Source organism: Telopea speciosissima, chromosome 3 (assembly GCF_018873765.1).
Source record: "Telopea speciosissima isolate NSW1024214 ecotype Mountain lineage chromosome 3, Tspe_v1, whole genome shotgun sequence".
In the NCBI taxonomy this organism is placed as follows: domain Eukaryota; kingdom Viridiplantae; phylum Streptophyta; class Magnoliopsida; order Proteales; family Proteaceae; genus Telopea; species Telopea speciosissima.
In genome coordinates, this window is record NC_057918.1 from 26,002,852 (window position 1) to 26,030,823 (window position 27,972).

The window sequence follows — 27,972 nt, forward strand, 5'->3', positions numbered from 1 at the left end:
CCACCGTTACGGGATTGGCCAGACTGATACATATACAAATCAGCCGATCCGATACCGATTCTTCAAACCATGGTTTTCAACTAAATCGTAAATCGTAAGCCACGTTTTTCCTTTAATTTGCGAAAGGGTGCACATTCTTTGTCTGGAAGCGCATCTAGGCATAGACACATGGGGCGGCACAGGAGTGGGATTTGGGTCATTTAGAGGGGTGGGCTGGCCATTTTTGCCCACCCCATGTGTCTGGGCACACCCTAGGGTGCAGAAAACTTTATCCCTTCGCAAAAATTACCTCCGTGTCCAGAGATGCAAACTTCAGTTAAGATATAAGCCTTAAAAAAAGTCCCCTATCAAAGCAAAGTGTAAACTATATTTTCCCATGGAGCCACCTTGACTCAGGCCCTCAAGCCTTACAATCATGTTAAGATTTTCTTATTTACAGGCTTTTGGTGTCAAAATTTTTTTTATTTTCTTTACCAAAAAAATAATAATAATAATTTTTAATTTTATTTTGGTAAAAAGAGTATTATTTGGTCACATGGTTTCTGCAATTAGAAACAGGAGTGTACGAAATAACCATCTAATCCCTCCTAAAATCCTAGACACAGGAGTGTGTGAAATAACCATTCAACCCCTCCTAAAATCACAAATCTCATCCATGTTGATGCCCCTGTAATGGGGTAGAGATTACATGACCAAACAGCTATCTCTTGCCCATTTATGTTTTTTTGTCATTTCACATGAGCAAAGCACACAAGAAAATGACAATTTTTGCGAGCCAAAGGATGGTAAATTATTTTCAAAATATTTTGAAAAACTTTCTTCACCCTTAATTTTTTAAAAAGAGTTAAAAGTATAAGACAAAGAACCATCAAAAGAAAGTTACATGTTCTAAATAAACCTATAGATGTGTATTTCAGACAACCCCTACACGCCAAGGAAGAGCAGGCTTAAATGAATATATGTGCACATTGATGTATATACATCACTGCACTCTGGAGCCGCTCTCAACTTTAAGACACATTTCACACTGTTTCTTTCGTTCTGTTTCTCTACAGTGGCTCTTGCTTTTACTCCCTCACAGCATTGTGGGCAATTGGATCAAGGAGTTGTGTGGCACCATCTTTGTCCAGGATCTCATGGTGCTGCTACAATCTATTGCCTATATTTTGAATTCAATATTTCCCAAAGGTTCAGAATTGAACATAGCTTCATAAAATTGGACAGGCCAGGCATCCGGCCTGTCCCGGCTTAGCTTTAATCGTAACCTGTATATGAACAACCCCAATAACATATATATTCTCTAGTCACTATCTCTGTTTCAATGCCAAATATATCTTACCAATTTGTCAAAAATCAATTACAGGTCATAAGATAACAGAAGCTCAACCCAAATCACTGAAATATTGACCAAAACGAAATCTTAAATCCATAACAAGTTCCATAGGAACCGCACAGCGCCCTCCGCATGCATGCTATTTAATAAAGGCCATAAAGATCAATGACAGACAATTGCCACAAAGTGTTAGTACCAAAAACTGCAAATTGTCATCTAAAGGTCTGGGATTGTCCAAATTAGAATACAGAGAACTTCTGCAGGTCCAACACAAAAATATAATATACAATTAATATAAAAATTGAGGGTGGGAAAGTAACACAGGAACCTTCACCCAGAGCCTAGAAACAGTGGAAACAATTAAGAAGAATCAGGGTCATTGTTTTCTGTTTAAGTCATAAAGAACGCACATGTCTGCGGCAGTCTTCATCTGAAACCGTCAAGAGATTCAAGCAAAGCGTCAATGCATAGATTTATCACTAAAAGATGAGTCTAAATATGAGAAACTGGTTTTTTTAACTAAGCATCAAAACCAGTCTATCTCCCCAAAAACGGTTCATAAAATAATATTTGGTTAATATACGTCCACTAAGAAACTTTAAATAGTATAATATTACAGTACTTGAGGAAATATAAGGACCAAGTCAGTGGTAAGACACAAAAACATATGATAGAGTGAGTTAATAAATAATCCCCTCCACCAGAAGACCACAAGAAGACTCAAGCCAGGGTCAGGGGGGGGGGGGAGAGAGGAATATGGGAAAAAAATGTGTACGGTGTTTTCCTCATACCAAGACCTCTGAAATTATACTTTAAACGTGCAAACCAATCCCAACCTCAACCCAGAGTTTCAGAACCACCTCACCCAACATCTCTAGCTCACCACCCCCCTCTTTTTCCCCTTAAAATTTATGTTTACTGTTTATTCCTTCCAAAAACCCTTTACACACACTAAACTCCACGACCATCCCCATCCTTGGACAGTGATCATCATTTGCCAGAATTTAGTAGAGAGACTGCTCTCTCTGTTTCTTCAAGTGACTAAATCATATCTTTGGTAGTATAAGTGCATTTGCAACGACGGATTTTGTCCACCTAGAAAAGTTAAATGCCTTAATTTCACGTGGGTACAATTGAATGCTGTAAAGCGTGAGCTGTGAATTGCTACTAATGAGCTCAAAAACATACTCTCTGCACTTGTTCTGAATTCTGAGCTCTCCACTCTTGTTATAGTTACTTATTTTGATACACATGTTGTGGTAATTGGTCATACGCACCATAGTCGTCAAGGAGCCAAGGCGACCCAAAAGGTCGAACCCAGTGCATGAGGCTCCCACCACTGTGGGGTCTGGGGAGGGTCATAATGTACACAGCCTTACCCCCGCAGTGGAAATGCCTAGGCACCCAATGTTTTCCCCCCTATCACATATATCTAATTATTAGTATAGACACATCATAAGTAATTTAACAGCCAATTAAAGCAACCGGCACTCCGGCAGTTACATATAAATTAAAATCCATTGAGGAAAGAGAGATACCGCAAAGTGACTATTGCAGATATTTGGGGTCAATCATAAATAAAGAAGGTGACATCGAGGATAATGTTTCACAGAGGATTAAAGTGGGATGGATGAAGTGGAGAGGAGTGTTCGGAGTACTGTGTGACCGACGTATTCCTTTAAAGCTTAAAAGAAAGTTCCGTAGGACTGTTATACGACCGGGTATGATGTATGGGGCAGAATGTTGGGCAGTTAAGAAGTGTCATATTGAGAAGCTATGTGTGGCAGAGATGAGGATGTTTAGATGGATGTTCAGAAAAACTAGGAAGGATAAAGTAAGGAATGATCATATTAGAGCTGACTTGAGAGTTGTCCCGATCAATGACAAACTCTGAGAGAGTCGTTTGAGGTTGTATGGTCATGTTCAAACCAGACCTAGGGACACCCCGGTGAGAAGGTGTGATATGATCCTGATTGAAGGAGCTAAAAGAGCTAGGGGCAAGCCTAAAATGACCATAGGAGAAGTTATGAGGAAGGACATGCATAGTCTAGGTCTTGTACCAGGTATGACCTCAAATAAAGCCTATTGGAGGGCAAGGATCTTGATGCAGGAGCAATTTCTTGGACTGGGCTAAACCCATTGGGGGACCCATATGAAGACGAACCGGGTCCAAGTGGATTTGAGGTTCAGTAGGCTACTTAATTTATTTATTTATTAAGGTTTTTATTAGTTGGGATTTATCTTGTAATTTTATATTTTAATAGATTAATTAGTGATAGAATTGCATTAGGAATTTATTTCAGTTTTAGATTACGATTAGGAGTTTTATTTTCTTTAAATACTAGCTTGTAATCAACGAAAGATCAGATTGGAATAAGAAACTTGGTTTTAATTACTGTTACCGTACGGCACACAGCAGGTCGTGCGACCTTTCTTCTTCATCCTCTGCTCTCTCTCCCTCCCTCTCGTTTCTGAACTTCTTTCTTCTCTGTTCTTCCATCTTCTTTCTCTTCTTCATGGTTAGTTTGATAACTTGTTCTGCACATTACTGATATCCCAAACCTTGAAGTCAATCTCTCTCAAACCATATCCCTTTCTCCTTGAAATTTGTGTGGAAGGTAGCTTTTCCCTGGGCGACCAAACTCTTAGAACTTCGTGGCAATAAACCATTCTTGCTGTGAGAAATTGAACCTGCAAATCTGAATGGTTCAAGCCACTGCCCAGATTTGATTTCAGAAGGTAAACCTCCTCTCTTCACTTACTGTTTTGACTGAATCTTTGTTGCATTCGAGAGGCCTGTCCATCATCCACCCGCCATTCAAATCTTAAAACAAATGGGATAGTATTGATAGAGATCTCTCCTTTGAGGTCTGCTGGTTTATTGCGCAAATTGGGAGCTGGAGGTTGAAGAAGACAACATCCTTTCCCCTTGTTTCTCGACTCCTTATTAAACCCATTTTGCCCTCCCATCACTTACGTAAGTTTCATTCCTTTTCTTTGCTTTGCTTGTTTGCCTTCTTTGGATTTCCATTAATTTACCAAAGTTCCATCTCCTTGGTTAACTTCAATATAATTACAGAACTACCATTATTTCTTGCCATTGAGTCATCTAGTATTCAGGTGGGCCCATAGTGAGCCCAATAAGGGTTATTCCAACCCGTCTTTCACTTTTCTTTTATTTCCAACTTTCATTTGTCATTTTCCATTTTTCATCTCTCATCTCATTTCCCATCCCCTTTTTTTTTCAGGCCTCAGTTTTTTCCCCACTTTGCTTTGTTTGGATCCATGTAGCCGACCCCATTAAGTTGGGATAAGGCTGAGTTTGTTGTTGTTGTAACTAGTAAGACTGAATGATTCTTCACAAAAAACTAGCAGTAAAAACCCGCAGCTAAATGTAAATTGATCGAAGATGATATTTCAGTAATAGTATGACCAGATACAAAATTATAACAAGGTTTAAGATTCGATGACATACTGCCAAAAATAAAGGTTAGGAAACGAATCTATATTATATAACCAGAAAAAAGAAAACACACACATAAAACAGCTTAAGGGGCCTGCCCAGTCACCTAAGCAGACCAAGGCGGTCGCCATATCTGCGTACAGTAAGGCGAGGCATTGCCTTGATACCCCAATAATGTAGTTCTAGATAGGGTAAAGCCCTACTAGAAGCCAATTACACCAGGACCAATAACAAGGAACTAGGGGCTGTTGGTTCTGCAGTTTCAGTAGGATAGAATTGCAGTTTTAGGTCAAATCTAGGGCTTAGGTTAGGATAATGGAAGGGGGGCTTAGGGGGTATGGCTAGGCAGGTTTATAGGACTCTAATACTGTAGGCATTATAGAGTTTTAAGTGTTTTGAAAATTCTGTAAAACTGGGCAGTAAGTCAGGATCGACTATGGGTTTTGGGGAAATTAATGAAGGATGAGGGGATTAGGATTTTGATGGACAAATATGGCTGAGCGGCAAGATCTAGAGTTTAATGGAATTAGGGTTTAATGGAATTCAAGCAAAAATAAAGGGGGATCAATTGGAGAAGGGAGTAGAGGATTAGAAGAAGAAATTAATGAACAAGTTGCAGCAGAAATCCACTAGCATATGCTTGGACAGAAGTGAAGGATAGAACCACCTTCGAATTGGGATCCTCCCGGCCATCACGGCGCAAGGAGTCGATCGGATTCCACCAATCCCTTTCCACCTTGATAGAACCACAAGGATACACACTCACAAGGAGCACAGGAGGAGCAACAATGGCAGCCAACAAGCAAAAGCCTTTTTTCATTAATCAAATTCGTATTCCAGGTTTTGCCCCCTTACAACCTTATATAAAAGGCTCAAAAATAAACTTCTACTCTAAAAAGGAAAGGCCTAACCCAATCCTTAGCCTATTAGATAACTCAAACTGACTAGGAAACTAAAATACTAAAGGAAATAGACTCAAAACATGGCTAGACTTATAGTGTCGTAATCCAGCCCAACTTACATCACATGACCACTTAACCAAGTCACATGATCACTTAAATTGAACCAATTGGATGCAACCAATTTGAACCGGTTCAATTAAAAAACATAAAAATAAACTAAGTATTGGGCTAATCCCGTATGCAACCTATATACCCCTAGTTTAGGCTCATTAAAGTGGCCTATTACATAAAAAACCCTTGGGATCAAAGGCCCAACATATATATATCCCAACCCTAGACTTATTCCTAATAAAAGAAGCCCAGTTTGGTGATAATTCTGCATCACCCAAAGGCGCCTAGATGCCTGAGTGACGCCTTGACAACTATGTGCACCAATAAGATATGACCTCATTCAATGTGGACTGTGGAATGTAAATAAAATTATTAAACATCAAAACAGGGAAATACAACACCAATGGGTGCAAGAAACATTAAAAGGTGCAAAAAAAAAAAAAAACCTGATGAGGTTTTGCAAATACACATGATCTTGTAGTATAGCCATGACATTTTATCTCACAAGTATGAACCCAAAAACCTTTATTAAAAAAAAGGGCGTACCCAGTGCACGAGGCTCCTGCAACTGCGGGGTCTGGGGAGGGTCATAATGTACCCAGCCTTACCCTTGCTTTCGCAAAGAGGCTGTTTCCAGTATGAACTAAAAGACCTTTGTCAAGTAAAATTCGTTGTATTAACATGTCACGACACTATTAACATGTCACGCCTCAACTGACAATGGACATCTCTTACCATTCTCATCTTATCTTGCTTATAAAAGACCACATCCAGGGACTACACATACTTAGCCACCCAACAAGAAATTTCCTTGTTCTCTCCTTGCACCTGTCCCCCCCCCCCCCCCTTTTCCAAAAAAAACCCTGAGCATGCCCCTCAGTTCCCATACTTGAATCTTTCACACACTACGCACTCAGTCAGATATTTTATACCTTCCCCCACACCCCCCCCCCCTCCCACCAAAAAAAAAAACCACCCAAAACAAAAAGGAACAAAAAAACTAATGTAGTAAATGTACAATCCACCTAATACATTAGTAACCACAAAGAATTAGCAAAAAGCATAATGCAATCACATTCCTTGCAATCAGCCAAATGATAATTTTTTTTACAAAGTGAAAAACTCTACCAGAAATAACCTCATTTATTTATTGTTCAGACTGTTTATAGTTTAAGTTCATGATTCATGAGTTCCTTTGATTCCTAATGCTTCAAAAACTAATTCCTACAATAAAAAACATTTTCAGGATCATCACCTTCAATATTACCTTAGTGCACATTGTGAGTAAATAATGCGGTGCTAAACTTGAACCAGGTAAATCCAGTCGGAGATTAACTTGCGAGATCACAAGAAAAGAAGTAGAACCAGGAACAGAACCAGAATCGATAGCAGGGTTTTCAGTGGTTCAAACAGAGTTCAATATTGATCTGATTTAGTGGATTAACAGCAGGATAAAACCTAAACAAAGTCCTAAAATAAAATCTGGAAAATAAGACTAAGAAACTGAGAATTCAGAAAATACGCTTGAAATAGGATTTTTACTTTGATGGCAGAAACTTAGTGGATTAGGACAGTAATAACAGAAACTATTCATTAACAGAATCAGAATAATATTCTAAACTTGTTTGCCTTGGACTAAGAAAGCTTGAATCGACTAGAAAAGAAGAAGATTTTGAAACTGACCTGATTTAATAAAGGAAGAAAAGTAGAAAATGAATCAGGAATCCCACTTGATCCTCAGGGTTGGCATCCCACCAAACCTCAGCTTGGAATCACCACCAAGCTTTCCTGAAGTCACCACCAGGTTTTCACTGAATCACCACAGCAGAGTAAGCTTTAAATCTCACATAACCAAAAGGCAAAGCCAATTTCTATTCATCAAATTCGTTGGTAAGGCATAGCCTGTACATATGTTTAAATAAACCTTTTAAAAAACAGAGTCAAACTAAATCTTAAAACTACTCCATTCAATACCTTGCTATGGAGGTAGTCTTAATTGATTAAACTCTAAATAACACAAAGGAAAACAGCTTAAAAGAAGGCTGGATTCATAGAGATCTATTCCAGACTAATTAAAACATTTTAATGACAGTTAAAAATAAAGAAATAGGCACATCTCCTCCGATGTATCTTCCAAGCTTAGCTTTATCCGGCAGCGACATTGCAAGGACAACTTCAGAAACAGGCACATTTTGATTTTTTGGGGCCTTGATATTGCCCTTTTGTGGCCTCCCTCCTCTGCGTAGGCTGGCTGGCCGCCTCCCCCTCCCCCTCCCTTCCCCTGCTTCTTTTCTATTTTTTTCTTGTACATTGGTTCCCCTTTCTTTTCCCCCTCTTGGGGTTCGGTAATATATTCATTTATCCAAAAAAATAAAAATAAAGAAATAGACTCTAACTAAACTTACTAATAAAGTAAATCACGTATTCCTACCTCATGCCCATATTTTAGGCCCATTACAAAGAAAACCCATTGGTCCAAAGGCCCATAACATATATAACCCAACCCCAGGCTTACTTCCACTAAAATAAGTCCACTTCTGTGTTTTCTCTGCATCAATAAAATATTCGAGCAAAAATCAAAGGAGCAGATTATTGGTAAGGCGCAGGACCATTTTAAGTTTTTGGGGACATATTTTGGAACTAAATTTCCAAAATATACAAACAATGAGGAAGACCTTCTTAATGGCCCTTGGAACTGAGCAGAAATGAAAATTTTTCATTTTTCCAAACTAAAGATAAGTTGAACAAATTATACCTGTATAACATTAATTGCTTGCTTGATTGCCCATCCGAACAAAGCCAAAGTGACAAGAAAAGAAAGAGGTGAAATTTTGCTCACATTATTTGCTAGAACCTGAAAAGAAAGAATACAATAACTCAAACCTAGAAATCCACATTGTGAAATAAAAGTACAACTAATAACAAATTAGACTTACAACAAGCACACTTTCAGATTGGTTTTCAGCAAGAAGGAAAAGGATGATGTAAATGACCTGCACCATCAGATACCACTTGTTTTAGAAAATAAACAGCGAATAAGGAATTTTCTTTAGGAGATAAGCTGAATTAATCACCTCGGATGCCACACAGCAATAAGCCATAAAAAATCTGTTTCCATAGTATGCTTTGAATAGCCAATTAGTACTGTCTTTAACATCTTTATGGCTAGCTTTGCCTGATAGGAAAGTACTGGAACAACAAAGCAATAGCTGTTTAAAATTTATACCAAAGACAACAGAAGGGTTTCAAAGAATTACTAGAAATCTGCCAAAGGCATGGCTCAGAATTTCGGTCAAATTTTGCGAAATATTTCGGTTTTGAGAAACCTTGAAACAAAATAGAGGTCGACTCTGTAGGCATACCAGCTTTCAACCGAAATTTCAATTCATTTCCACACAATTTCGAGATTCGCCCCTTTTTGCCTGAAAATTCCAGAACTACTACAAAACCTCAATTTTTTGGCAAAGTCCTTCATTTTACTATTGAATGAACACTTGGTGGTCAACTGTGAAGCATCCACTTATACATTTGGGACTATTTAGGGCATCATTTCGCCAAATTTCCTCACATTTCAAAATTTCCACCTATAAGGCTGTTGTGATGGAAATTGAGAGATTCTTCAAGCAGAAGATAGCATGACTGCCATATGTCATAGGGCCACCAACTACCACTTTGAGTATTTTTTTCCCCTTCAATCTAATGCTTCAAACATATGTAAAAAAAAAAAGGGTGTACCCAGTGCACGAGGCTCCCACCACTGTGGGGTCTGGGGAGGGTCATAATGTACGCAGCCTTACCTCTGCTTTCGCAAAGAGGCTGTTTCCAGACTCGAACCCGTGACCACTTGGTCACAATGGAGCAATGCTTAAATAGGCAATCCCTATTAATGGTCTATGATGACACTTTTTGACAGCGTGTACTATTAAATGGTTACTCTTCATTCTTAATACATATTTCAATTGTTTTTATTAAAAGTTGCATCTTCTAGTATTAAGTTATGTGTAGGATAGGTTATATAAGAGAAAGGATACTGATAAAAACAGGGTACAGTACAAACTTAGGGTCCGAAACCAAACTACCATTTTGAATGTGTTTTTTTACAATCTAAAGGTTCGAATATGTCTAGAGTTGCTTAATTAAAGTTTCCCTGAAGTTTCGGACCAAAATATCGCCATTTGACCACCGAAATAGCTAGCTGAATTGTGCAGCCGAAATGTTTCAGATTTCATTCGAAATCTCAAAAAATGGCTAAAGGTAGAAATGTCTCCTAGGAGAAGGTTTACTTTGTTTAGAGAACCTCTGGATATAACAAAGTGGGCTTAGATGAAAATCATACCTGTACATTTGCAGCCAATGACTGGCAATATCTAACGCAAGCAGGAACAAGAAAATCAATCCAGGCCTGCAAAATAAACCAATAAAAAAACTTTGACTAAATCAATCAAGATATAAATTTTTAAGAAATACCAAGCAAAGAGTTAGATATAACTGAAAAAATCTCAACCTGTAAAATTGGGAGAGGATTACCAACAGACAAGCAGTGCTGACCCTGGGGACAGGAAATTCAAAAATCAAGAATAGCCTCTCAATAACGTGAACTGTAATATTTTTAAGTGTATTACATGAACAGTAGACACTTGAATTTTAAAAAAAAAATCTTGATAAAAAAGCACCTGTCAGTTACCATGTCCAAAACAGCTCCAAAAGTTGAAACTGAATCAGGTAATCAGAGAGATAGGAGTCAAATGCAATGCTCAGACATTTCCTCTAAATATCTAACCATGCCAATGGCAATTTATAGAAGGATTGTAAGATCATAAAAGTACTTACAATTTGAAAAGGTAAAGAAATATACACCCTTCACATCAAAGAGGGAAAAAGGAAAACAATAGGAACATTTTGGAATTGTTTAAAATTTAAGGTTCTCTAAAATTTCAAGAAGAAGCATCACAATAAGTATAAGAAGACAAAAAGGGCGTACCCCATGCACGAGGTTCCCGCTGCTGTGGGGTCTGGGGGAGGGGCAGATATGTATGCAGCCTTACCCCCACTTCACAGAGAGGCTGTTTCCCTATTCGAACCCACGACCACTAGGTCGCCATGGAGCAATGTTACTGTTACTCAAACCAATTATTTTAGTAATTACATGCTATTAAAGTTGTCTAGGAATTGAAGAAGAATTATTTTCTTTCAATATAACTATTCAAATTTAAGGTTCTCTAAAAAATCAACAAAAATAAAATTTTGGAGCCCATATAATGCAATCCTAGGTCACAAAACCCTGGTTTGGGATCGTTATGGGCCCACAAGAATGATAAATAACTCAAGTCAAGAGTATAGTGGCAGTTCATAATTTATTGGAAGTTCAGAACCTTTAAGAAGGAATAAACTGATTTTGGGATAGGATGGGTATTTAATTTAAAAGGGAAGGTTGTGTTTGGAATCCTAAACAAAATATATATGAAATAAATTAAAACTTAGAAACAGAGGGATTTATGTAAAATAGCTAGTGAGGGGCTTATTCGTAATTATGGAAGTCTCCCCTTCTTCAACCTCACAATAAGGGCAGTGAACCAGTGGAAGAGGAAGATCCTTCGAGTGAAAGATCTCCCTTGTATGGCCATCGTTTGACCAGAGATTTCAGGTGATGCCTCGCTACACTCAATCCTACTGAATCCAACAAATAAACACTAGAAAAGGAGATCCTAAGACCAACGAAAATATCTGCAACCAATGTCTTGTGGAACAAGGAACCGGATTTGAAGTTCCAGCAGAGATCAAGTCTTGACTCTTAAGTCTAAACTGTGCAGGGTGAGTCGTTTCTAGCACAGGGATGATCTTTTAAAATTCCAAACTGATCTAAAGAGTATCACTACAGATCGATGTCAACACTTGGGTGATACAAGTAGTGTTATAACAGAGCAGGAATGAAGAAGAAGAATACAAGAATTAAAGGAAGGAATAAGGAAAAGAGATCAGAGAAGGAGAAGGGGAACCCAGAAGATCTCAACCAGATCTGGAAATCAGGCCATGCAGGGCAACTACTCGAAAAAAACCAACCTCAATAATCCATTCAATTCAATTCTGTCCATTACTTTGGTTGATAACATATATAAAGAAAACACTCCTAACAAATTAGAAACTACTAAAACAAACTCTTCTCAAACTAGGAAACTAGAACAACTGGACTCTAATAAAGTAAAACAACAGAACTGGATATGGAAATAAAATAATAATAATAAAGTTGAAATGTGAGAGGATCACTTGGCTTGTCAATAATGACAGAGGCCACCACTTTATTAATAGATGAAGAAGGGATTATAAATACAGAATGTTAACTAAGGATGACTGACAATCCTTATCTAACACACGGAACATATGCACAATGTATCTAGACACATACGATGAACCTAGACACTTTGACACACTTTAACAGATGATGATAATAATAATAATAAAAGATTATGTTGGCAGAACCGTGGGTTAGAAAGAGAGGAGAATTAGAGAATTGAATTGCTTATTCATTGATAGGTAAGCCCTCTATTTATAATAGAGGGTAAAGTTACAAAGGGACTGAAATAAACATAATTACCCCTAACTAACTGACTCTATAAGAGTAGCAACTTAACCTAATGACATAAGAATTAAACTACCCCCAAAATGACCAAAATACCCCCATGGTATTCTGGATTACATATTCCAACACTCTCCCTCAAGTTGACGCATACAAGGCACTAATGCCCAACTTGAACAAAACGGGAAGAAATAAAGGTGCAACAGAGTCCAGTCTTGACAGATGAATGCAGCTCCCAAATAAACCTTCAGAACTTGAAAAATAGATTTTCAAAACCAGGGCAGACTTGATCAGCAAACTTTCACCAATCTTCAATAGCTGTCCAATGATGAATCTCAGATTGTCACAGTGATATAAAATCTTGAAGTGTAAAACTAGGGCAGCAAGCAGCGAAATAAACTGAATTAGGCAGCGGAAATAATCAACCCAACTGTAAATCCTCAAATAGGCAGACAACAACCAAATATCTTCAATACTTTAATACCTCAATCTCCCCTTTACGGCAAACTCCCAATAACAAAGGATACCCAATGGCAATGGTGGAAACACTGATCTTCTATGTTTTACACCAAGTGTTCCTGCAAGTCTGCTTCTACAATGTCTGCAGGTGTACAGTACATAATCTCCCCCTCACGTGTAGTAGTACACGTGGACATAACAGAGATGATGAATGAGATAGTGCAAAAGGATAACCTTCCAGAGTTCTCCAAAGGTGTTATGGGTAACGGAAAAGAGGAACTAATGGCAAAGTAAATTATACAATAAACTTCCAAAGTGGTTATTGGTAAATGCCAAAGGTATGGTATATGAGATGGGTAAGGAAAAAAGGCAGTGGGATAAAGAACCATGGACAAAAAACAACACACCGTAATCTTCAACCTTCTTCAATCGATCAAACTAACTCTAAAACACCAATCTCCAATGATCATATCTGAATTAAATTAAAAAAAAAACAGGTCTGATTTGTTATAAGGAGAAGGCGCCATTCTTCCAAACTTGATCAATCTTCGCACAAGGAAGAACCAGTGTGCTAAACTCCAATTTGTAAACTCATGAAGATATCTGGGCAGAATTGATGTAATAAACTTCAAAAAAACTTGGATCAAATCTGAATTAGTGAACAATGCTAGGATCAAGCTCTCAAAGTAAACTGGATATAAACTTGTAGAAAAGCTTCACACAACTGAATAGATTCGTAGTCACAACCAATAAGCATGGAACACACTATTGTAATCCCAAATAGAAACCAATCTCCAGGGTAGTAGATCCGACTCTTCAACAATGTGAAAGAAATTCGATCTCCAATAGTAGGATACTCAGTCTCAAGAACAGGGCAGTAGTATTCCACATAAAGGCAACAGTAACAGGTTAACCAGTCATGCTTACAAAAGCCAATCAATAGAACCAGCAAGTATAAGATAAATAACCCAACAGATCCATAGGTAGTTGAAGCAGCCAGTCACATAGGAACTAGAAGATAATTAGGTTGATTGATGTAGAAGGTGACCATAAGGATGAAACCTGAGTTTTGTTAAAAAACTCCATGAATGATGCTGAAACTTGGGTCGAGTACTCCTCTGATGGTGACAAAACACTCCTCAAAAAATCAACAAGAGAGAACTGCCCTAACCCTTAGATCGATTATAGTCAGGGTTTTGTAAAAACCCTGAAACTTGAGATCGATTGGAGGGTAGGGGGCTTCAAAAAGTGACGATGACTTGTCAAAGTGTGATGATTTCAGGTAATAGATGTTGTCCACAGCTGCTTAAATGGATCTCCAATACGAACAACCAATCTCTTGTAGTGTGTGAGACTTCTTCTTCAAGAGGGTGAAACACCCAAAAGTGCAGAAAAAAAATAGGGCAGCATCTATCTTAGGTAAAATACTTATTCAAGCCATGAATAATTGAAGTAGATTGCCTCTCTTGATGGTAGAGACACCTCCAAAAAATTACAGCAGCAGCAAACAACCCTAACCCAAAAAATCGATATGTGTCAGGGTTTTGTAAAACCCTGAAAGTAGAGATCGATTGGGGTAGGGATCTTTTAGAAAACTTGGATAGGTGCAAGTTGAGGTCAAGTGGTCCTAGTAATGGAAGTAATCAACCCTCCAAAATCAGCAAAAGCTAAAACCTATAACCCTAAATTCGATTGGAGTCAGGGTTTTTAGCAGGTAACCAAATTAGATGGTTAAGGAAGCTTTGCTGTAAAAACTAATCCAGCCATCAAAAAGGGTCCAAACTTAGGTCAAGTAGGGCTTAAAGTAGTAGAGAATCACCCCCCAAAAAATCTGCTGCAACTGAAAGGAGAAACCCAAAAATCGATTGGAATCAGGGTTTTGAAAAAAACCCTGACAAGTTGCGATCGATTGCGTATGGAGGCTGGAATGTTAATGAAAGCTGGAGAAAGAAAAAAAGGGGAAAGAGGACAATGGAATAGGGTAGAAAGGTGTTGGAAAAGGGTGCATGGGAGGCTCCAACAATGGAGGATCAGCCTTCTTTAGTGATAGAAATCTGATCTTCAAGAAAAACTGGAGACCTTCAAATCGTAGAGATTGTTCCAGCAGAATTTTAATGGAAAAAATAGATAGGATGGAGGAGGGCAGCAGCTAAATCATTGGTTTAGGTTTTTACCTCATTAGTGCTGCCCCCTTACAAGGATGAGAAGAAGAAAACCAGAAGAAGGTGAAACCGAGAAAGAGAGGAAGGAGGGAGAAGTCGATTGAAGAGAAGAAGGGTTTTTTCTTTCTAACCTAGATCAAACCTGCTCTGATACCATGTTGACAGAACCGTGGGTTAGAAAGAGAGGAGAATTAGAGAATGGATTTGCTTATTCATTGATAGGTAAGCCCCTCTATTTATGATAGAGGGGAAAGTTACAAGGGGACTGAAATAGACATAATTACCCCTAACTAACTGACTCTATAAGAGCAGCAACTTAACCTAATGAATAAGAATTAAACTACCCCCACGGTATTCTGGATTACATATTCCAACAGATTACACCATATCTAGATCCCCCACGATCTTGGTTTTTAAGGAAACCAGAAATATCCAACAGAACTTTCTCTTCTTTCTGGCTGCAACCTGCATCACCATAACAATTAATTCAAAAAGGAGCCCAATCCTTAATGTATGCATAAATAAGCTTCTTGCCCACAACTTGGTTTGCTGACCCAATAAAACCTAATCTTATCCACTCCCTTTAAATCATGCCACTTCCCTAGAACTACAAGGACATTTTGGGACAATACAAAGAAGTTTATAATAAATATCATACCTGAAGATGAAATATGATACTTAATCAATTATGAGAGGAAGTCTCTTCCATGGGATCTATCTAAGAAAGGCCAATGAGGTGGCACATGGTATATGCTTATGGGAACAAAAAGAAAGGATGAATAAGCTTCCAAGATATGGAATCTCAAAGGTACTACAGGTGGAGAAGGCATTAAGAATCATAGAATCAGTAACCTCGACCGTTTAGAAGATTGAGGTTAGGGAAGATCGTTATGGTTCTATATGATAGTTTCTCTGGGATCATACGGTCCCTCAAAAGTGCAATTATCAACAGTTGGACCACTTCAGCAAATTCTCGAGAGATGAGGAGATGGTTCCACAATAGAAATATTATTTTTCCTCCTTTTTGGGGGTGGAGAGAATACTCTTGGATTCTAACAGAAGTTTTGGATATGAGAAAACAAAAAGAATTTTTCCTGTCAAAGCACTGGGAAGACATGCAAGAACACAGCATCATCTATGATGAATGATGATATAATTGTCACGGGTGAAACCATGTTATGCATCAAGGGATAAATTGAACCCATTGAAGCAACTACAGCTAGTATAGACAACAAAGCAATCCAATGGCACAATGGGTCAAAGCTGCTGTTGTCCACAAAATCCTACAAGCACCCACGTCCAAATTGGACAATATTGATTGACTAACTCTTAAACCCTAGACCATGTTAGCTTGGAAATTCTTCAAGAATCCTAAATGAACACATGAAACATTATGCCTTATGCCCTTTGTCACAACAAGCAAATTGAGATAAGTTAAAAAAAAAATAAAAAAAATTAAGCCAATAACAAGAAAATTCAGATTTAAAAGTAAAAAATAATACCATATTCCCATATAAGCTTTTTAAAAATAAAAAGAGTACGTTCCTCTCGGAAAATTGTGAGCAGCTTTTTATCAAATTTTGTGATATAATACAGTTCACAATATTGCCAAGGATGTGAGGCAAGAATAAAAGTTAAATGTACAGCCATTGAACAGATTCACTTTTTTTAACTCTTCCAGTTTCCTCTTCAATTCTATCATCTGCCTCCAGTTATAATTGATGGACATATAACTTTATAGAACTAGCATGCCCTTGTGATTAAGCTGACAACCATAAATAAGATTCACCAATTCTGGAACTTACTATTCTATTCCGAACCGAATTTTGAAATTTTATGTTAACACATGTGTTCTTGGTGAGGATGGAATGGATCTAACCGTACCTTGATTGAACTTGCGGGCAAACCAACCATCTATACCATCACCAACAAAGCTGAAACCATGTAACTTCAGTTATAAGATGGGAACAGCTATAGAATTCAAAAATAAGGTTTAAGAATTTGATTAGAACCTGATGAAATATAAAGCAGAGAACAATTTTCTGTTGGAAAAGCATTGAGCGAATGCAATGCAGTTCAAGACAATTCTCATGTATCCTGCATCCCCATGCAAAAAGAGATTACCCATTAAACCGATAATGTTAACTAATTTAATAGCATAAAAAAGGGAGGATGCATCATTCCACATTAACCACTTGCCCAAAACTGGAATGTTTATGACATAAAGCAGGCAAATCTTAATTCTCTTAAATTTAATACTTTTTAAAGTAGATAAAACATCATATAAATCCTAACATAACTATTAATAAACCTACCAATGATATTGGGGATGTAAAGGTACACAGACAACGTTCTCTGAGTGGAAGTTTTAGCCATTGCAGAAATTTAAATTGCAAAACAATGCATCAAAACCCTCACGCGTTCACTGTTACGCTCTCTCCTGCATGTACATTGGCCCAAAAAAATCAAAAAATTGAAAATTTCTGAAATGCATGTCACAAAATGGTGTCGTAAAACGCCAATTTCACTGCCACAATCAATTATATTTAGTGGAGAGCAAAATAATATGGAGTTTATAAACAAATTGAAGCCTGGGTTGATGCTGATTGCATCCATCCGCATGATTGTTCCTACTAATTATCATAGCTATTGCAATGAAGTCATTAAACTCTCAGGTTAATGAGGATAATGTTGAAATGTAGTAAGAAAAACGATGGCAACTAGGTAGATCAGGTGATTTACTCTGAAAACAATATAAACTTGTATCAAATGAAGGAATTACCTGCTAACAAATATTCAGATGTGACAGAAAGGAAAAGTGACTGGAATCCTTGTTTTGGAAGAAAACCTAAACGGTTCGAGTAAGTTCTCTTCCAGATTTTCGATAGCACTTCATCAGAACCAACAAAAATGGAACTTAACCAGCAAAAATGAACTTTCTCTGTTAAAATCCTTTTGGAGGTGAATCCGTCCCTATTGTCTACGCGACTACGCTACCTAAGAAAAGACGTACGCTGAAAGGAAATGATGCCCTTCGGCCCGTTCCTATTTGGGCCGTGTACCGTGGAGAAAAGGATTCTATCCAGATCCCTGCCCGGATAGGGGTGAGGCGGTCTTTACACGCCTCATTGTGTCAAGTACTGCACGTACAGCCCGGGTAGGGGCTAGACAGGAGCTGAGTCCTGTATAGTGGGCTGGGGAGTGAAAGCGTGCAGGGACATCAATATGGATGGAATTTTTTATTTCATTAGGATCATTATCCTCTTCGGTTCCTTGTCCGATATAGTTGTCCAGTTCCTCTCATAGGGGGTCGGAAAGTGACGACCTAATCCCCTACCCAAATACACTACCCGAGTGAGGTTAAGTTGTCATTTTCACCTCCTTATGAGAGAAACTGGACAACCGTACGAGGCAGAGAACTTGACAAGAAAAAAATTTGAGGCTATAAGTGACCAAGCATTATTTTCCCATTTTTTTTCTGTTGTTTTCCCACCTTAAACTTGGAATTGGATACGGATCGGTCTCATTCGATTCTGATTCGAATCATTAAAAACGAAATCGAGCGGAACTGTTTGGGAATCGACCTAACTTAATTCAACTCAATAAACAAATAATCGGGGTTTATAGCAATCGATATCAATGGATTCCAAGTCAAACCGGCCGATTCTATCAATTATGATCTCTTGGTCTCAACCCACACTCCCAAGGTGGGATTCAATCCAAAGACCTGACTGCAACAAGCCAATGCGCTTACCAGTTACCACTGATAAAACACCAACTAAAGCGATATCTGATATACCTCGAGAAAAGACTGATATGGTCACTTTATCAAAATGAGGATCCCAAATTTGCATGAGCAATAGGTGTTACATGTAAAGAGTTGTGTACCATGACTCAAATTTGCTTCCCAAATCAGTGATACCAAACCAAGTACGAGAGTAGTAGGTCCTGAACTAAGCTCTAAACTAAGAATGTAATGAGGTACTCCAACAATAGGTTCTTCGTACAAAAGCTCAAGGCTTGATGCTAAGGAGCATGAGCTACTTTTAATTTATTGTGAGCTCAAATGATGTATTCCGTAAATTCTTACCAGTTACCATGGTAGTTTTCAACTCAAATATTTAACAATGTAATTTAGATGGTGTTGTGGAGTGCAATATCTTTTAAATTTGTATGAGGGAGAAGGAATGCTAACCGTTGATGCAGCGCGGCGTGTACCTACGCTAGGCACAACCATGTGCAAAATGATCGGCACATCCTTGGTCCTTTCCGGCTTTCCAGGGGTGTGCATCAGTCATTTTGCACAAGGTTGTGTCTGGGTGCAGGTACACGCCATGTCGGTTAGCGTTCTTTCTCTCTTTTTATAATTTGATCTTTTCTCATGTGACATTAGACTACTCATTCTCTATAATAGAAGGACTATATAAGGGCTACCAGATGGTCCACAATTACAGACTCTCCAAATGAGTACAACACTTGATCAAACAAGCGATTGCATGAAAGTTTTACAACACCTCGAACAATCTTTACATGAGTAGGGCATTAAAGAATCTCTCTTCAATTCTTATGATACAAAACCCTAAACTCCAAAAATCAATACATTAGAGAGGACATGCGTGAGATTCATTGAGGGGAGAAATAATGACTACCAAAATGCATGAAAGAGAGAGACCCTTTCTTGCGTAAGTTGAAGTTTGTCTGTCCTCTTTGCTGCTTATATATTGATTTAAATATTATTTTCCATATATCACTCAATTTGCCAAGTGGTGATATTCAATTGGATGGTTCTATCCAGGTTTTCTTATGCAAGTACAACTTTTATTTCTTAAATAATTTTATTTACGCACAAGACCACTCAAAAATAGTAATAACAATTATACCCCAATTAAATAGTATCATTAGGATGTAGTCCATCCACTTTATGATATTGCATAGTAGACCGATGAGGTATTGAATTAACTACTATCACCACCCTAGTCAATTGAAACATCACATACAAAGAATCTTGATCACACGTTAGACATAAAACATTTTTCAAAACATTGAAAAATATAGGTATTAATTTTGTAAATTCATTTGCAATCTATTTATAAAGCATACCAACGAGCTTGAAATATCAAATGTCTCTCCAATCATAACCAGATAGCTCTCTCGGTATCTCCTTATATTTTTCCTATATATGAAATGGATTCCTTATTGAGCATATCTTTTATCTTCTGGCAAAACATCATATTGAGCATATCTTTTATTCACAAGTAAAACATCATGAATACAATGCATTGATAAATATAATCAACGAGGAATCAACCGTTAGTACATCAAAATCCACAATATCTCTCTCACATTTGGGGACCAATTAAAAATTATTATTGAGAATCTTGTTTTTAAATTAATATTTGTAAGATCATCGAGTGATCCAGTTTATCATACAAAAGCATGCATACTCACTATTGTGTCTAGAGTTGTCATTCATGAAAAACACACAATGTGACAATTGTATAAATAGAATGTCTACTTCCATCTTTGGTTGCGAATAGTTTAAGGTGTAAAACTATGGAAAAACATACGACCTGTGATTTCATGTAAACTAGTCATTACTATATAGGCAACTGCCCATATATTTTACAATCTTGTTTTAAACATTCATACAAATACATTTCGTGCTAACCCTTAGTTGAGGTCAACTTTAACTATAGCTACATCACCAATGCATGTATTTTAATTATCATTTGGTGTTTATTCAAATGTTAAATGTTAATATATCTACCAAGGAAAGCTTGTCTGGAAAGGAATCTTAATCTCTTAATAACACACTTCATTTGTGCCATGTGAAATGGTAACGCGACGATGCCAAGGTAGTCCAATTGGTAAAGACCAATACCTCACAATTAAGAGGTCAAAGTTAAGCTCACATTGGGGCCTATCTATAAAAAAATGTGGCAATTCAAAGCACCAGGTATTTGTGAAACAATTTGTATTAGTTGATACAAGTCAAATTTTGGTATCATGTTCAATAATACACCCTTTTCATCTAGCATTGCATCGGTCAGTGCATTATCTTGTAGTCCTATATTTTTCAATGTATTATTTTGTGACTTGATCAATTCCATTTGGGCTGAAACTTGACATGAGTTTCGGCCTTGAAGCATACCGATCCACAATATTTGGGCCCAATTAAAACAGTAATGTGGTAATCATGATTAAAATTAAAAGGAAGTAAAAATTATATTGAAAAAAAAAATGTAATCATGGTTATGTAATCTAACTAAACTCTTATCATATTTGATAATTATATATTTTTTTCTGTAAAATGTGTAAGTTATTTTTCTTTCTAAATTATAGGAATTAGATGACAAAGTAAAGTATGGTTTAATAACCAAATTTAGATTGTTTTGAAGTTACTTACACAACCATTTGATGTAATGGTTACAAAAGTTTCCACTTTGGTATTGATTTGATATCACCTCCCATTCCCTTCCCTTCATTTCCCTTGTAACTAGACGGAGCCTTAGCGATTGGGATGATGATAGGGCTCTAGTACCTAGCTCTGATGTCTAATAGTCTATTTAAAAATTAAAAGAAAGGATGTCTAATAGTCTACAATCGATCCCACATCAACCGTCAATAGGCCAATTTGGGCAAAACAGGGGATGCACGGTGGGGGAAGGGGTTGCCGAGTCAACTCCATGTTGGGTTCTAGCTCTAGCAATCTCAAGTGGTCATCTTATATGATACCAATATTATTTGGTAAAGATATGATACCAAGATTATGGGAGAAGAAAAATAAAGTACATTCCCTTTTTTTTCCTCCGATAATAACATTTCCTTCTAATTAAAAAGATAAATTTTCTAAAAATTTGTTGATAACATTGAATACGATAACAATATTACTTCATTTTCAACCAAACTACTTAAATTTAAGGCCAAACGATCGCTGCCAGATTGTGTGGCCCATGCACAAGCATGAGGCCAATGACAGTGCATGTAGGGGCATCGACGGAGGTGGGATTTTTATTTTATTTTTTTATCATTTTAGGGGGCAAGGAGGTCATTTTGCATGGTTTTGTGCTTGGGCATAGGTTGCACGCAGCCTGACATAAATCTTTTCCTTAAATTTAAATAGAAATGATGTCAAAGCGAGTAAGAAATATTTCAACAAATAAATAAATAAATAAATAATAGGAGTAGGAATATGTTTGAAAAGCTGTTAAGAAAAATGATTAATATATTTACCAAATTTATTAATTAATCAATACATCTATGACTATGAACCCAAAAAAACAAATTTATTAGTGAACAATATACATTTTGTACCCATTGCAGGCGAAACCATGGCTGAAGCTTTCTGATAGAATAGTGGGAGTGAAATTGTTTTGTATTAGATAAGTATATTGTAAAAAATATATGCTTTAGTTGAGTATTGTAACGAATCATTAGGATTGTAAGATTCCATTTAAGAAGATGGAAAAACTCTTGACCATTATAATGGTTAGATGGTCTGTCTACCAGAAAAAACTTATGCCATAAGTTTATCTTTGTTAATATTTATGGACAAGTCCATCGTTATCATTAACTATGTTTTACTCCGCCGTAGGAAAAGAATTCACCCAAAGTCCTAGAGCCATTATTACTTTCCCTACTAGTTTAAGGGTTAAATGCCCTCCCATATTTTTTGACACTTATCCATGGCAAATTTTGAAATCCTAGAAATAGAATTAGAAGGAGCAAATATTTCACAACATTTGTTAATTTTTAGAGTTTTTGATTAAATAAACTTCCAGAACTTGCTACGAATGGTAGGTTTCATTGATTTTTCTGTAAATATAACAACAAAATAAATGCAAAAATAAAGATCAAACATGATTCACTATTGATTCAAAAAAAGGGGTAAAAAATGGTTGGAATTGATGGTGAGGGTTGTTGATTTTGATTTAAATAGGGCGATTCATCCAATTTGATTTCGAATCTAAATCATATCGTCGAGATGGGCCATGGAATTTAATGGAGAGAGTATTAATTGTATTATATACTACCAAAGATTAGGTTGCCACATATTCTTCAATTGGAGCTATATATACTATTAAAAAAAAAGAGTATGTTCTATGAGCTGCTGGGGGAAGGTCCATTGCATTTTATCTCCCTTATTCACATGAAATGCCTTACTACCCTTTTACATATGAAATCATTTTTTTTTGGGTAAACTACGAAATCATACCATGGAACCTTATTGGCGTGCTTCTCTAGGCCACTTGCTCAGAAAACCCTCTCCCTTAGGGGGGAGAAAAGGGTTTAGGGGAAAAGAACGTTGCCTAATGCGTGACTCATGTGCCTAGACACATGAGCATGCAAAATTACCGCCTCTGGCCTCGCTTCCCATGAAATCAAAATTCTCATCCATATTGATGCTTTGCATAGGGATTCTATTGACCAAGAATACAAGAGGAGACCATCAAGTATGTCAAGACGTGGGAGCAGTATCAGCTATTTGGCCCAGTGCCCCATCAACAAGTAATACAACTAGTATCACTGCTCATCTCCATTCCATTTGCCATGTTGGGGATGGACATCGTGACGGACTTTGTGTCAATCTCAGGGAATAGAAAATACGTGGTGATAGCGATTGATTAGTTTATTAAATGGATAGAAGCTGAACCATTGACCATCATAAGAGAGAAGTAGATGGAAGAGTTCTTCAAAGATAAGATCATCTAGAGATTTGGGTTGCAGCGCATACTTGTCACTCACTGATATAGTTCAGGCCACGCAACCAGGCAAGGGTTTATTAGAGAGGGAAAGAATTTCGGAATAATATACAATAAAAAACAAATAGAAATACTAAAGTGTTAAGACGAAAATACCCTTTATGCGGTGTATCTCTTGCTTCGTATGCTCTCTCTCTATATGTACTTAAACAACCAGGAGACGCCATAGTGTCCCTCTGTGCAAGAAAACTGCGACACATTTCTCTTCTCCATCTGCTTATCAGGGACAAACACAAGAGATCAGCGAACATGCCTACCGGTAGACACTTCGAATTTGCTTCTATTTTCTCTTTCCGTCATCTCCTGTACATTATAGAAAATTTCTGCGTTTAATCTTGCGTGGTATTACGATGGCTAACCAATCTGTGCAACGCGAATTACAAATCTATGCACTTCGAATTTTGTGTTCGTTTTTGTTTCATTCATATTTGTTATTGATTTTTCTCGTCTATACAATCATGGACTTTGTCACTATATGTAATTGGAGCGCTAGTTTATTTTGTTTTAAATTTTAGCGATTTGGTTAACGCCATTACTGGTTTTTGTTCGCCCACCGATCTGGGTTTTTTGGGTTTCGCCTTTTAGTTTCCCCGTCAGTTTTGCAGCTTGGCGGTGCTTGTGGGTGATAATATGGATAAAATCTTTCAGCTTCATATCTTTAATAATTTCTTCCCGGAATTTAGGGTCAAAATACTATTTTTAAGGTGATGTTCGTCCCTACAGCATTATATTAACTGTTACGAGTCAAGTATGGGATATGAAGCCATTCATTGATCTTAAGTAAATTGTAAGTTTGATGATGCCAAGCTGAGTTACTAGTTAATGCCTGATTGAATAAGATACTTCAATTAGGACTTCTGTGAGTGTATATGCAACATGGTTTTCTCTGTCTAGCGAAGCTCTTTGCTTTTCCAAGTCCTGCATACTCTATTTCAGCCATCACCATGCGGAGGGCTGCAGGCTACTCAACTTCAACAAGGAACATTGTGTTTCTTTACGTTGAGTTCCTTTTAAAAAAAGTTTATTTTTTTAATCAATTTGTAATGGTTTACATAGATACCGATACATTGAACATGATCTACGAGAAGTTAAAGCTCTCGCCTATTGGGTAGGCCGGCACAGATGAAATGGTGCAAGCAACCTGTCCGACATATTGCTGTGATGCCTTCCGGGAAAGTGGAGCGTTACTCAGATTGCCTAACATTTGTGTAACCACAATCCAGGCTCTATTCCGTTGATCATACTGCAAGAAGTCCATTTTTCCTGATTTAGTCTCAAGACGATTGCTGTTAGTTGTGTTCTACTATTTTTTCGGTTACAAGCCTTGATTTGACCTTCTTGTGAGGCATAGGACACATCACATATTGATTATGTCTGCAACCATAGGTATGAAAGCCTTTTAGTAAAGTGAAAGCTGTTTGGAAAGGGATACCTGCAGCATTGAGAGCCACATAGAATGTTGCCTGCAGAAGTGTGGTAATATGTTACGATGCAGTGGGTTAAGAGCCCTTATTTAACATGTTCTATCAGTGCTACAACTTTTGGCTTCTTGGTTAGGTCAGTAACTTTTTATTGCCTTACCTCGAACTGGTGGAAAGCCCTCGGGAAGCAAACAGTTCTAATTGTTTTCCGAGAATGGAATGTTGTGGGAAGAATTTACTGATAAAACATTTTGTATCTATTCCAACAAATATCCGGAGGTATGGACTTGTGAAACAGGATGGTATGTATTAATACGGATTGGGTTGATATTTCTTGTTGAACTTCCTTGTATGCTCATATTGAGTCAACTTGTATGCGCGAAAGAACTCTAGAGTTGAGGTAGGAAGCCTAGACTTTAGCATATTATCTATGACTTTACGTACAACAGTGTGTGTTTGATTTGAATAAAGTGTGGTTTGTGCTGTTCCTATATTTTAGGTTCTGTTTCCCCAGAACCCACACGTTGGAAGTGTAGAGATATTTGAGATTGACGAGTCTATAATTTTTTTTTGACATTTCCCCCCCTCTCTAGGGCATCATATGCTTATCTGTATGCAAGGATGAATATTTTTTTTTAATGTTTTTTAATTAAAATTTTCGACCTGCAAGCTAAAAAGATTTAAGGGAGGGAGGGCAAGCTGGATGGTCCAAGAGAGCAGTGTGTTGGCATGCCACTAATAACGATACTAGTACTCTGATATAACTGCCTCTTGAAAAGAATGGTGCCTGAGAAGAGTATGATGACATTACAGTAGTGTCACTTTTGGTGGAGAGGGTAGAGAACATCCAGATACAAGCATATGAGAAGTGGAGAAATAAATGAACTAAGGGGGGGGGGGGCTTGGGAAGGGGAGTAGAAGCATAAGAAACCCAAAACTTGGACTGGTTTAGGGAGAGCAATTTGGATCTGGAATGGGATGCTAGAGAAGGCTGAAATCATGGACAAGGAGAAGGACTTGAGTGTGCGGAATCAAGGCATCACCAACCTCAGGAACGTAGCAACTACGACAGGTCCAATTTATTGCCATCGACACGACCTGTAAGCCTAAGTAGGAAGGATTTTATCCCAAGGGGGATTAGCTCAGTTGGGAAGGACCAACATCTCATGATTTAAGAGGTCATGAGTTCAACTCTCCCTGGGGCTTACCTATCCAAAAAAAAAAAAAAAGTAAGAAGGATTGTACTGTGTTCCACACTTTGTCTGGCTTATTTTCTACCTCAATCCTAGACTTTGCAGTAGCTTATGACTTTTCCATTGTGAATACTTTCTTTGAAAAAAGAAAGGAACACTTAGTTACCTACAAAATCGGGATTCATACCAGTCAAATAGAATTCTTCCTAACTAGAAGGGCGGACAAACTGTTTTGTAAAGATTGTAAGGTCATTCCTGGGGAGAGTCTAGCCACCCAATATAAAATGGTGGTCTTGGATATATACCTCAGTGCACAGAAGCGTAAGAAGAGGGAATCTGTGGATCCTAAGATAAGATGGTGGAGACTAAAAGGGGAGCCCCTAGGCACATTTATTGAAAATGTGGTGAAACGAGGAAAGTGGGACTTTGAGGGAGACACCAATGTGATGTGGAACGAGATGATGATTTATCTTAAGAGGGTTGCTAAAGATGTGCTTGGAGAAGCAAGGGGTAGGCATCAGACCCCTAGGGAGACTTGGTGGTGGGATGAGGAGGTCCAAGCTGCCATCAAGACCAAGGAGGAGTGGTTTAAGACATGACAACGGACTCAAGAAACAAAAGATAAAAAGAAATATATGGAGGCAAGAAACGAGGCTAAAAAGAAGGTGGGGATAGCTAGGGAGAAGAAATATGAGGAGCTCTATAGTAATCTTAGCACTAAGGAAGGAGAAAAACTATTTATAAAATAGTTAAAATGAGAGAAAAGAAGAGTAGAGATTTTTGACCAGGTGAGATGTATAAAAGGGGAGGATGGAAGGGTATTAGTAAGAGATGAGGACATTGTGAGGAGATGGGATGAGTATATTTGCAAACTTTTAAATGGAGATAGTTCGAATATAACCGAACCGGTTAACAATTTTATTAATCATGACACCACACATCATAGATATGTACGGAGGATTGGTGTGGCAGAACTTAAAGAAGCCTTAAGAAAGATGAAAGTAGGCAAGACACCAGGACCAGATGAGATCCCTATAGAAGTGTGGAAGGCCCAAGGAGTTTGTGGGGTATGTTGGTTAACCAAGTTATTTAACAAGATTTTGAGCACTAGGAGAATGCCTGATGATTGGAGGAGAAACATTGTAGTTCCGGTCTACAAAAATAAGGGTGATGTCCAGAGTTGCAATAACTATAGAAGCTTAAAATTGATGAGTCATACTATGAAACTTTGGGAGAAGGTGACTGAAGCCCGTCTGCGAAGGGAGATTCATATCTCAAAGAATCAATTTTGTTTTATGCCAGGTAGATCCACGACTGAAGCTATCTACCTATTGAGGAGGGTTATGGAAAGATGTAGAGCTAGCAGGAAGAATCTCCATATGGTCTTTATAGACTTCGAGAAAGCCTATGACAGAGTACCTAGAGATTTAATCGGGCATGTTCTTACGACGAGAGGAGTGTCGAGTAAGTATATAGAGGTAATTACAGACATGTATGAGGGTGTGGTGACTAGTGTGAGGTCTGTGGGGGGTCAAGGTAAGGAATTCCCAATAGCAGTTGGGCTACATCAAGGATCCGCCCTAAGCCCTTAT

At 37.7% G+C, this 27,972-nt stretch overlaps 2 protein-coding genes across 4 annotated transcripts in view; one reads left to right on the forward strand and one right to left on the reverse strand.

Annotated features, from left to right (window-relative positions):
- Positions 1–1,579: 1,579 nt before the first annotated feature.
- LOC122653871 (CDP-diacylglycerol--inositol 3-phosphatidyltransferase 1-like) lies at positions 1,580–17,458 on the reverse strand. The gene is made up of 10 exons (XM_043847826.1): positions 17,320–17,458; positions 17,017–17,101; positions 16,889–16,938; positions 10,483–10,522; positions 10,314–10,358; positions 10,146–10,211; positions 8,884–8,998; positions 8,746–8,802; positions 8,565–8,663; positions 1,580–1,763 (listed from the first exon to the last, which is right to left on the reverse strand). Exons 1-10 carry the CDS (start codon positions 17,378–17,380, stop codon positions 1,710–1,712), a joined length of 672 nt encoding a protein of 223 aa, XP_043703761.1. The 5' UTR covers positions 17,381–17,458; the 3' UTR covers positions 1,580–1,709.
- Positions 17,459–23,936: 6,478 nt separating this feature from the next.
- LOC122656531 (ubiquitin carboxyl-terminal hydrolase 6-like) overlaps positions 23,937–27,972 on the forward strand; it is a 28,885-nt gene continuing 24,849 nt past the window's right edge. For all 3 annotated transcript variants that reach the window (XM_043851092.1, XM_043851090.1, XM_043851091.1), the window contains exon 1: positions 23,937–24,025. In XM_043851092.1, the coding sequence (XP_043707027.1) occupies positions 24,016–24,025 (10 nt within the window). In that variant the 5' untranslated portion in view covers positions 23,937–24,015. The remainder of the gene's footprint in view (positions 24,026–27,972) is intronic.

Bases quoted from the DNA above. Each gene is read 5' to 3' on its own strand.
- LOC122653871 (XM_043847826.1), bottom strand. From the start codon at position 17,380: ATGGCTAAAACTTCCACTCAGAGAACGTTGTCTGTGTACCTTTACATC. The intron at 8,999-10,145 runs GTATGATTTTCA...TTGTTGTTCCAG, and splicing joins CATTGGCTGCAAATGTACAG to TACTTTCCTATCAGGCAAAG. The intron at 8,803-8,883 runs GTGATTAATTCA...CTGATGGTGCAG, and splicing joins ATTGCTGTGTGGCATCCGAG to GTCATTTACATCATCCTTTT.